Source organism: Equus przewalskii, chromosome 15, assembly GCF_037783145.1.
Source record: "Equus przewalskii isolate Varuska chromosome 15, EquPr2, whole genome shotgun sequence".
Taxonomy (NCBI): Eukaryota; Metazoa; Chordata; class Mammalia; order Perissodactyla; family Equidae; genus Equus; species Equus przewalskii.
Window position 1 is genome coordinate 50059216 of NC_091845.1, and position 12487 is coordinate 50071702.

The 12487-nt window shown below is 39.6% G+C and overlaps 1 protein-coding gene across 7 annotated transcripts in view; it reads right to left on the reverse strand.

Moving 5' to 3' along the window:
- STAC (SH3 and cysteine rich domain) overlaps positions 1–12487 on the reverse strand; it is a 150723-nt gene that overhangs the window by 12513 nt on the left and 125723 nt on the right. For 3 of the 7 annotated variants that reach the window (XM_070577337.1, XM_070577339.1, XM_070577340.1), the window contains 2 exons: positions 7292–7343; positions 7062–7199 (listed from right to left, as the gene is read on the reverse strand). In XM_070577337.1, coding sequence (XP_070433438.1) covers positions 7062–7199; positions 7292–7343 — 190 coding nt within the window. Of the gene's footprint in view, positions 1–3701; positions 3852–6250; positions 6447–7061; positions 7200–7291; positions 7344–12487 lie in introns of those variants that run through there. The other 4 variants (XM_070577341.1, XM_070577338.1, XM_070577333.1 and 1 more) reach the window with 3 other exon arrangements.

The window sequence follows — 12487 nt, forward strand, 5'->3', positions numbered from 1 at the left end:
AAGTAATGAAAGACTGAATTAAAACTTCAGGAAATTAAAATGAAGTGGAGGATTATCTTGAAACGTTCTCTTAGGGAGAAGTGGAGAGTGATAAAGTGGACAGCAATAAAGAGATTAAAACTATAAAGGAAATATTGTGAAATAGAGATGATCCAACCAAAGAGCTATTAAGTTCCTAAAGAAAGAAGCATTAAGATCAAAAAGGCAAATGATAAACTGGGGAAAATGTTTGCCACACATGGTAGACCAGGTGAAAATAGTCTTAAAAGATAGAAAACTTTTTCAAAAGTGTAAGAAAACAGGCAAAGTATGTAAACAGATTATTCATAAAAAAATACAAATATCTCATCACACACATGATAAAATTTCAACCTCACTAACTATTCAGGAAATGCAGATTAACATGAAATATTATTCATCTATCAAAATGATAGATATCACAAAGAGTAAAGTTCAGTTCTGGCAAGGATGTGGTGACCTGAATAGTCTCATAAACAACTGATGTGGGTACAAATTGGCACAAACTTTTTGGAGGCAATTTGGCAGTATGTATCAAGAACTGTAAAAACCTTTTGTCCATTTTTCTATAAATTTTAAAGTATATCCTAAGGAAGTAATCAGTTATGGAGAAAGACTTAGGTTTAAAGATGTTCATTGCAGTTATCAATAATAACAATAAAAAAAGAAAAACTCTGAATATTCAACAATAGGGGAATACTTAAATACATTCTCATACGTCTAGAGAGGGGTTGGCAAACTTTTTCTGTAAAGGACCAAATAGTAAATATTTTAGGCTTTGCAGGGCATATGTTCTCTGTTGCAACGACTAAGCTCAGCAGTTGTAGTGTGGAAGCAGCCACAGACAATACACATATGAATGAATGTAGCTTTGTTCTAATAAACTTTATTTAAAAAACAGGTCCAGATTTGACCCATGGGTCATAGTTTGCCAACCTGGGATCTATGTGATGAAATGTTATGCAACTGTTAAAAACGGTTTTGATAAACATTTAGTGACTAAGTTAAAAAAAATTGGAAAACTAAATAGAATGTGATATCAAAATATGAATTAGGAGAAAAGGTGGATGGGAAATACACGAAAGTGTTTATGTTGATAATAACTTGATGGTTGAATTACCTGTGCTCTTTATTTTCTTCTTTATATATTTTTTGGGGTATTTTCCAAATTTTCTCCACAATAAATGTATTTTAGTTTTATAATGTAAAAATAATTTATCTGCTTTTCTTTAAAGCTTTGGTAGAATACAAGGACTCCATGAAAATAGTTCTATAGGGATGACAGAATTATGGACGGATTTAAAAATATTTTTATGGTGTTTCAAGTTGATTTAATAAGGATTTTTTTAAATTTCAAAAATGAAGAAAACATACTCTTGTGTCAAGGCAAACTCTAGTTGTGTTCACAACAAAAGAATAACTTAATTCTATTGGCAACGAGAGTTCTGTGAAAAAATAATACAATAATTGTGAGACAAATTAACCCCCGAGGTAGAAATGTGATTTAATCAAAGAGATGCATTGCATTTATTTTCAGAATCAACTTTATTCTATTTCCCCACTAATGACTAGTTGTCTCTTTATATTTTTAGAGTTACAAATATCATGCTGGCTATTTTCTGATGTTTGCTAGGTGATTTTAGGTGGCATTGGTTGCTGCAGATGAATTCCCCCTTTAGGCTTTACTGTGAATGATGATGGCCACAAGGCAAATGACCTTGCTAAGCATCAGTGGTGGCCAGGCACCATGCTGTCGTTTTACCCAGGTGGAGACATTGAACCCTCATGTCCACGTCAAGAGGGAGATGCTGCTATGCTGATTTTACAGATGGAAACGTTGACGTTCAGAGGTGACTTTGCCAAAATCACACAGGATATGGATCCATTTCTGTATGACGCTAGAATCCATGTTTTTGCTGCTACTTTGTAGTACTCCCCTCAATTAACAAGCATGTTTTGAAATTTTACACCTAAAATAGTTTAAGACACTAAGGCGGAGACAAGTTTTAAAATTTTTTCTCAAGAATAGATTTTTAAAATGCAAATTTTCTTTCAGGTGACTGACATTTATAAAAAAATGGGTCGCCATGTTGATGACAAAGATTGAAAATAGAGAATTTGTGTAGGGGTAGAGACCTCAGGGCCTATTATTGACCCATAGGTAATTGTAAATAAAAATGCCTTCCTTTGTCACAAATCTAGGATAACACTTAAAAGTGAGATAATAGAAATGAAGTTCATTCTCAAACTTTAGCTTTGATTAGAACACCTGGGGTGTTTGTAAAAGAGACTGATTCTCTGTGTTTATCCTGAAAACTTCTATTTCAGCAGGTCTGGGATGGAGTCAGGAATCTGCATTTTCAGCAAGCTCCCAGGTGAATCTGATTCATGTGGTCTTCAGACCGCACCTTGAGAAAGACCAGGCTGGGCAAACATCGGGGGTTATGAGACATTCCTAATGAATTGTTGGCAGATCCATGTGGTTCCAGTTTCAGGCTGAAATGCTATGTTGTGCCTTGAACACTGCTGATTGCAGAGGCTGGGTTGTTGGCCTCACCCCCGCTCCCAGTAGATTGTCAGTTCAACCGTGAGAGTGGAGCCCATTCTCAGAAAATATTTTTTGGGGCAATACGGCCAAGGAATTGGTAGACGTCACTGAGCAGATGTTCTACTTCTGGAAATTGATCAACTTGAGCAAATTCTAATTTGCCTTCTGGTTTCACTGATTTGTATTTTAATAACAAAAGCAATGTTTAACCTCAAATGGGGAAGCACAAGATTATTCTGAGAAACAAAGATCAATCATGCTGGCAAAATTATTTAATAACATTTTGCCAATAAAGATGAACATCCTTCTTGAATTTATTTCATCCAAAAGACTTTCCAAGTTTGGGGAACAGGGAGGATACAGGTGGGTAAACTTGGAGAAGTCTGAAGCATTGGCGTGGAATCCAGCTGGGAAAAGTGCCTGTTTGCTTTGTGGGGTGTGTGTGGCGACAGAGACGGGCTCTCAGCCTGATGAGAATGATTGCAATGCTTGGAACTAAGAGTGACTCAGTACTGCTGAGTGTCCATATGAGCAGGAATTTGCTTTCAGGGGGCCCTGTGGTCCTAGGACACTCGCTTTTATGACACTTGCCTTCCCTGGGAGCCGCACTATGTACGTGGCACTTTACTGTTGAGTTTGTTCAGCATTATCAGGACACATGGGGGGCTCAGTGGGAGGCACTGGCTTGGAGGTTGCAGACCTAAGTTCAAGTTTCGCCCTGGTTACTTTCCAGGTTTTTGCTGCCTTAAGCAAGGCATAACCTCTATGAGCCTTTGCTTCCTCATTTAGAAAATATAAATAGTGAATAATGAACTTATAAAATTCATAGGGCACGTGTGGAACCCCAAATAAAATGTAGCTGTGTAAGCTTTATAAATATTATATAATACATATGTATGACATTGTTAAATAATGACTAGCAATAATGATGATACTTATACCAATTAGTATTCTGACGATGTCTAGGACAATATTAATTTGTTCTTTCCTTCTCTGTGAACCAGAGGCTGGAGACAAAAGCTTCTCTCTCAAGCAGCAGACCCTAAAACAGGGCATCACGATGCCAAAAAGGAATAGCCATGAGAGTTTTCCTTACATTTTTGTGGGAGACATAGTGGTCTGTGCAATCTGCCAGGGGGGAGGGGTTCCCCGGGTGCTGTTGTTAAGAGAGGTCCCTTAGCTGCCACTGTTCTTTATAGGCAGATGATGGCTTCTTCTATCTCTGGGAAGCACTTGGGGAAGCAATGTGTTGGGCAAACACCAGCTCCAGGGAGAATGAGCAACTCTGGGCAAAAAATGAAGGAGAAGATCTTAAGAGAGGCGTATTTAATGCCAGCACATTGATGGCTTTTGATCTCTTTAAACATATATTCTGTTCACAAGGGACCAGGTAAAGGAGAGGTTATGTAATTTTCAAAATGCAGTCTGTCCTAAAGTGGGTATACTTTGTAAGCATTTTTTTTTTTTTTATGCTGAGGAAGATTTGCCCTGAGCTAACATCCATGCCAATCTTCCTTTATTTTTTGGTATCTGGGCTGCCAGCACAGCACGGCCACTAACAGAGGGGTGGTGTAGGTTGGCTCCCAGGAACCAAACTTGGGCCGCTGAAGTGGAGCACATTGAACTTAACCAGTAGGCCACCGGAGCTGGCCCATAAGCAATTTTTGTAGGCAGGGAGAATGCCAATTTGAAGTAAGACTTTAAAACTGTGGTGAAACCATAGAGCCCAGTGACCCAATTTCCTAAGGTTATTAGAGATTTTAATAACCAAAAATCATTAGACGGAATGTACCTCTGCGGGTACTTGCATTTATATAAGCAGCAGCTAACTACAATTAGATACAGCAATGGTGGGATGCGGTGATGTGTGTGTGTGCATGTGCAAGATTGAGGCCCAGGAAAATCACAGCAATGCTGTGTACTTTTACATTATTAAATTCAAAAGATAAGATTGAGTATTTTTAATTTCGCTTCTTTTTAAATTTAGTTTTTAAAAATTTACACTATGAAAGCAATTTAAATGGGAAGGAAAAAAGCCCTTAAACAAACCTTCCAATTTTTCCTTTTTTCCCTTACGTTTATATTAATTTTTCACCACCAGTGAGTCATTAATATTTAACTTATTCCCTCACTGTTTATAAAACCATCATCTAAGATGGTGACACAATATTTGAAGATCTCTCTCCTCTCTCCTAGGTCTGTCCCCACTTCTCCAGAGGAGATCTGATCAGGCCACATGTCCCAGGGCTTTATCATCATCTGGTAAAGCTTCTCCTTTCTGGTTCCTCCTTGGAGGTCATCAGGCCATTTTATCTCCTATGCCAGTTTTGCTGCACTCCTTTCCCATCCATTGCTCTCCTGTGGGTCATCTGGTACCACAGGATTCTGAGGTTCAGACAGGCCTGTGGTGGTGGTCATGGTGGCAGTGGTGGGGCTGTGGCGAGGAGGCCCATCAGGCCCGTAGGTCATGTCTAGTTCACTATGTTTCCAATTATAAAAATGGCCTTAGGCCCCATTTCCATCTGTTTCTTTGTGTTTACCTTGGGGGAGTGGTGACTGGGATCTGGGTCTGGATCCTAGAATTCTTTCGATAATTTTATCATAACACCATCAAAACCGTCTAGTCCTAACACTAGCCACTAAAGACAGTATTATTGTTGACTTAACCGCTCCATTGTTATGGAATCGTTCTTAATTCTCTTCACTAGGAACACCACTGTGATGACTATTTTTGCATAAAGTTTCCCCCCCTGTATTTGAGATTACTTTCTTGGCTACATTATAGAAAATGGAATTACTGCATTCATGAAGTTGAGCAATTTCATGGCTCTTAATACATGGCACCAAATCACTATACAATATGAGTGGACCAATGGATCCTCGTATTTATGAAGATGCCAACTGCACTGACTTCATCCCTGACTTTTGTTAAAATATATAGGGAAAAATGATACTCAGAATTATCGGTCTCTCATTCTCACTAACTTTTATTTACTTGAATATAAAGGGAGGGGAAATGTAACATTTTTTTAAAAGTTGTGCCTCCATATTATAATTTTTCTTTAGATTTTCTTTTAGAAATTCTTTTGAATAGCCATAAAGAAAAGGTAAATCATATTCTTTGAGGGTGCACTTGTAGGTTTGAAGATAATTAGGTCATTTGGAGTCATATGTGGCATATAAAATGGTTGATCAAGTTAGGTAAAACAATTTTTTAAAATTACAAATCAGATATAATTATAAAGTAATGACTGCTTTTCTTGTAGGACTTAGAAACTATCTTTGAAGGCAATTCCATTTGCGATGTCTTTTGGGTAACTCTTGTGAAGAGGGGTAGTATTAAAATTATTAATGCATTTTTTGTTTTGCACTTCTTTGTAGGGTGTTCCTCATCATTTTCAACCAGAGGCATTGATTGCCTCAGAAAATATTAGAATTATTATACCAAGAATGCAGACAGAAAGAGAGGCAAGGTTTGACTTTCAAAACTGGAAATTAGAGTTAATTGTGAGACTTTATTTGGAGGGAAAAGAAATTTCTAATGTTTAATTTCCAAAATCATCCCTAAATACACCAAGAGCAAACTTGAAGGTCTAAGCACATTATTTCACTCTGTAGTGATGATGCAGGACATGACACAAGGGGAGTTGCAGTCAGAGAAGAAGGGGCGGTAGGAAGCCCTCTCTCTGCTTGAAGAAGGCGAAGAAAGGCAGAGTAGGACAAAGAGCTGAGTTGTGCATGTCTTGTCTCTTTCTCCCTGTCATCATTCCAGGAGTGAGATGGGAAAGGATGATGCAAGGAGGTTGAAGGTGCAGGGGGTTCATGCTTCACTTCTTAGGAAATGGACAGCATCATAGTGAACTCTACATTCAACATGGCACTGGAGCAAGATGGCGCCAGACAATTCTAGATTAGATATAGGGAGACGTCCAGGGCATGGGCCTGAGATACTCTCTGGTTATCTATGTCTTGCCTATGTTTAATGGAGTGACGTGAAGGTGTCTTGGGTTGCAGTGAGCAGGCAGAAGCTAGGAGTCTGGAAAAGGAGACCTAAGAAGGGTCTTTGTGACTGGAGTCCAATGCAACGAACCATGGAACACAGTAGGAAGTAACAACAAAGTATTCCCTAGAGACTGTGGAAAATTAACCAGGCATTGGTGGAGACCAGCACAGAGCCCAAACTGGAGTAGCTGCCCACATCAGAGACCAGTGGTCCTCAGAGAAAAGCATGGGGACCAGATGTTCTCACTCTGCCGCCATGATGTTGTCTACATTTCGTCTTGTGAACAGATACCACCAAGTGAGCTTCCCAACATTTTGGTTTCGCGTGTTTAGATCCTACTACACATATCATTGGAGTAAGTATATCTTTTCTCAAACTGAATACTTTGAATGTGACCCCACTCATTTAGATTTATACGAGTTGCTATGTTTGTTAATAGGACTGTGACTCTACTTTGGTCACACTTGGTATGTGCTTGTGTGCTTTACTCACCTGATTCTCTTTCAGTGTTATCTGCCCCTGTTCCTTACACCCAATGAAGGTTCTAACACATCTAAAAATCTTCTCATTTTGTTGTACTCTCTGAACAAAGTTGGCTGGAAAGAAGCCAATCCTGTCTTGAATTTTCCCCTGAAAGGAAAAAGCAGGCATGCATCCACAATTGTAGCATTCATTGTAATTATAGATACCAAATGATTTTTTTTAAAGAAAGAAATACTTACTTTCCACCAGTCTTCATTGGAGTCTTCTAGAAGAGTAATCATGTCTCCTGGCCTAAAATGAAGAGTGAATGAGTGGGAGGAGAAGTAGAGGGGGAAAAGAGAAACAAACGGTAAAGTCAGAAGTAACAGTCTTTCATTTATACGAATAATCCTAAAATAAATAGAAATAAACATGATTTTTACCAGTCTTCCTACCCATGAAAACAGCTTTGTTAGACTTTGAAACCAAGTGTAATTTCTGTGCTGTATTTTTAAAATAAGCTTTAGCTTTATTTTTACACATAGATGATCATATTTGCATTATAAAAAACTCCAAAATTTGGAAGTTGATAAGCTTCAAGGTGTAAGTCTCCCTTTATATTCTGCCCCACAATCCTGTTCCCATTGCCCATTGACCACTGTTAACGGTTTCCTGTGTCTCCTTCTAGACCCTTTTCCGTGCCCTTACATTCATATGTGGATATGTATACGTATTTTGATTTTTCTTTTGTTTACTATTGACATCTAGAATTAGTCATTATCTTAACATTATATCTTCTCAGTACCTTCTTGAAACCTAGTACACATTTTCCTAGCTCCACTTTCCCTGCCTCCCACCTTTTATGTCAGGATCATTTTGAATTTTGTTCTAGGCTCATATGTATACGTGTTTTACATCATTCCTCAAGAATTACTTGGGTCTGGGGCCGGCCCCGTGGCCGAGTGGTTAAGTTTGTGCGCTCTGCTTCGGCGGCCCAGTGTTTCACCACTTCTGCTCCTGGTGGATCTAGCACCGCTCATGAAGTCATGATGAGGCAGTGTCCCACATACAGAGCCAGAAGGACCTACAACTAGAATATACAACTACGTACTGGGGGGCTTTGGGGAGAAGAAGAAGAAGGAAAAAAAGAAGATTGGCAACAGATGTTAGCTCAGGGCCACTCTTAAAAAAAAAAAAAAAAGAATTACTTGGGTTTAACTGAAGACTTACATGTTTTTTGTTGTTGGTTCTATTGTTGATGTGGTGGTTATTTGCCACTTCTTGTTTGATTCTCATGTCCACGTGTGTGTGTGTTGTGTGTGTGCGTGTGTGTGGATGTGTGTTTTAATTCTTTCTACTCAGTACTTACAGAGCTTTTGCAATCTGAAGACTCATTTCCACCATGGGAAAATGTTGTCTACTATTTCTTTCGTTGTTTTCTCCCATCAATTTTCTCTCTTCTTTCCTTCTGGAACTTCTAGTCAACACATGTTGGACCTTCTGGATCAATTGTCCACACCTTTTCTCATTCTGGTACATTTCCCATCTCTTTTTTTCCTCTATGTTCTTAAAACTTTTCTGAATTTTATCTTCCTAATTGCTTACTTTGTGTTTAGGTTTGTCTCTTCTATTGTTTATTATGATACGGAGACTTTTTAAGAAAAAAATTAATTTCCAAGGGTTCCTTATTATTTTCTGAAAATTTCCCTTCATATTTGCCACCTTCTGTTATAGACGCAATCTTATAATGGATCTTTCTGAGGAGATTATTATATTCTTAAAGCAATATTTCTTCCCTTTATTGAATGATTTGATTCTAAGATTAGTTAGGCTGTTCTTTATCTTATTACTTCTCCTTCACATCAAGGGATTTTCTCCAGTATCTGTGCTTCTTGGTTGTTTCTTTATATTAATGACCAAAAACAGAGATAGAAGGATGTGGACAGCTGGGTGAGTTTCTCTGCTATTGCATACATCTGTATCTGCAATGGGTATCTCTCCCAAGTGTGGGGGCTAATTTCAGGCTCCATTTAAGAGAGCAAAATGTGTCAACTGATGCATTTCATTTTTGGATGTTTGGAGGGATAGAAGACAGGCAGTCTGGGGCCTCCTACCACCACCCAACTGGCTAAAACAGGAAGGCTTTCTTAACCCTGGTGAGAGAGGTCAGTTTATTTTTCTCCCAGAGCTGCCTTTTCCTTTCCCGCTGCTCTCTTGAAGGTCTGGAGGTCCAGAGTTATCTCAACAGAATTCTTTTTATTTCTCAGACCACTGTGCCCTCATAGCAGCCCTCCTTAGGCATGAGTTCCCTTTCTTTGAAGTGCAGGTTTTGGTTTCATTCTGGAGTCAAACACCATTGCTGCCTACTGTTCATTATAAGCAGTGATGTGGGGTTACGAACACAGTTGGGACTCTGTATCAGTTATATATTGCCATGATAATGCTGTGTAACAAACAGCCACAAAGCCTCAATGGCTCACTCATATGCCTAGGTGTTGGCTGGCTATTGACTGGGCTGACTGCAGTGACTTTGCCTCAGTCCATGTTTCTCATACCCCAGAAGGCTAGTTTGGACATTCACGGCAATGCCAGAGGTTTAAGAGCAGCAAATGGAAACATGCAAAACACATGAGGCCTCTAAGACTTAGGCCCAGAATTGACACATTGTCACTTCCGCCTCATTTTACTGGGCAAAGCAAATCACAAGGCCAGGCCAGACTCCAGGGATGGGGTAATAAGCTCTACGTCTGTGGTGAGAGGAACTGCAAAGTCTCATGGCAAAGGGCATGCATACAAGGGAGGGGTGAAGAATTGGGGCCATTAATACAGTTAAGCCACCAGAGACACCTTCCTGCTCTTTAGTGAATTTGCTGTGAGTTCAGCATCTCTTTGAATGTGCTCCTGCATCTAATGCTGTTTTTTCCTGAGCATTCTTTGGTCTCTGGTCATCTACATTCTTCTTAACTCAATTCTATTTGCTGTGGTCTGCCAGGAAATTCCCAAGGTTATTGGGTGTCTGAGAGCATTATTTCTTGTTTTCTAGTACCATTATGGATGTATTCTTAAAAAAAAAAAATATTTTCTGACATTTTAAGGGATTGGAGCAAGAGAGAAAGTAGATTTGTGTGCTCATTTTGCGATTCTGATCCAATCTCCCCTGCTGTCATTTTCAATTCTCAGTTAATATCTATCTTCGTAGTGGATTCCAGATATAACAGGCTTGTTGTACCTGAAGCATTAAACACAACTGGCATTTTGGTATTTCAACAGTCACAGTTTCACGCTGATGCCGCAGAAAGTGAGAGGGCTGAAAATCACTCTTTTCCCAGGTGAGGGATTTAATTAAGCAGCAAGGATGAAAGTTGATGTAGAAAAATCTTTCTAGCTCCAGCAGATTTTATTTAACCTAATAACCTAAGAAACCATGTGTTAGTATCAAATACAATGACTTAGTTTATGGTTTGGCAGAAATTGTAAGTAGGGAATAAAGCTGGAGATTGGGGTGAATCTGACCTCTATTCCTATGGTCTAGATAGAAACTCACTCTCACGCCCAGGGATGGGTAGTCCCTGAGGGCACGACCCATGTTAACTAAACGACACATTAGAAGAAGGCACTTGCTGGCCTTATTTTATAAGCCAGATTTCATAAGCTAAAATTTTATGAGAAATACCAGACATACTCCTGGCAATGTGATGGGGATTCTGTCTTTTCCTATAAAAGAGCTCTGCCAGGATCAGAAAATTGTTTGTTGAGTGAGGAGAGTTACATTCACTTATTTTTGTTTTTTTGTTTACCCACTCACTCAACAAATATTCCAGAAGGCCGATCCTAAAAAAGCCATTTTACTAGGCAGTGGGTGTACGTTGATGAATAAAGGCCTCGCTGGAGATAATATTCTAGTGAGAAAGATGGCTAATAAATAAGCAAATATATAATAAAACATTAAATAAATATATAAGTAACAAATATATAATGTGTACATATAACTAATAAATACACAATTACAAATAGTGTTAAGGGCTATGAAGGATATGAACAGGATGCAGTCATAAAGAGTAAGTAGACGCCTCCTGAGACTAGCCAAGTACTCTAATCACCTGGCAGAGACAGCTAATGCCTCTTTCTCACTGTAGGGAGGATCTTGCTCTGGGGCAGCACTGGAATCCAAGACAGCAGCTCTCTAACATGTGGGTCAGCAAACCCGTGGCTTGTGGGATTTGTACTGCCCTCATGCCCCTGCCTGGCATCACCTTTCAATCTCAGCATTCTTTCCCACTGAGCCTGCACTCAGATTTAGAATCCTTTCCAGCACTGGGCTCCAGGTAGTGGATCTGAGTAGGCATGCAAGATAAAACCACTCTGTGCAATATAATGATTTTTAGTTTTTTTAAAAAAAATGTGTTTTGACCCAGTTTTGAAACCCTAGCTAGAGATTGGTCAGTTCTCCTTCTTAAGCAGCTGATTAAGTCAACACCTCCAAGCACTTCCCCTGTGGGGCTCTCACACTCTGAGGGCCACTGTGCACCAGCCTCTGCCCTCATTGCTCTGGGGCACCAGAAAACTAGGGACAGCATCTATATCCTGGAGCCAGAGAAATTATTCAAAGGAGCTAATCCCCAGGGAGCCTGGGAAGAATGATAACCCCAGCTGCTGCCCATACGTAGTTGCCCCTACAGCTCCAGCTTGCTGTTACCCTAACTCCCAGGGCAATCCTCTGTGGCCCTGTGTGGCAGCCCTTTATTCTCAACTGTGAGCTCTCCTCAACCCCTTCTCAGCTTAGTTCTCTTCTACCCCTGGTGTTGGTGTGCTATGTCCTGCCATCAAAGAACTAAATTCAAACATCCTGCTCATCAGTTCTATGTAGAGAGAGACTTGCCATTGTTCCCGGAGGAATGGAGGCCTGATGCCTAAAATTCTCCTTCCCCTGGTTGGTCCTAGGATGGGCACTGCTAGTGCATGACTTTCTGCCTCCAATAACTTCATGCCTCTGTGGTTGACCAGGCCCCTTTCCATGGGATAATTCTTTCTTCATTCAGATTATCATACCCCAGGCATGTTCAAAGAAAGTCCTGCTCTGGCCAAAAAGTTATTCTCTTTCTTTCAAGAGACTTTACGTTTCTGATTCATTATGTGTAGATCTTTCTAATTTAACTCTATACTTCCAAATTCTTGGAGATGAATTTGTCAGGCCCCCAAATACTTAAAAAAGGTTCCCTTTGCTTAACTCCATCAGAGCATCCTGAGTTCAGGTAAACACTCTGCTTGTACTGTAACCTAGAATTATATACCATGATACCGTGCACAACGCAATTCGTAAGCAATAAAAGCATCTGTTTCCTATTTGGAGCAGATTGATCAGAGCACCTCAGCTGGTCTTTTCTTTTTGTTTGTTCAGTAAAATTTGTCTCTGGTCCAGAGGAAGATTATCATGTTGTTTGTATCATGATTTATGG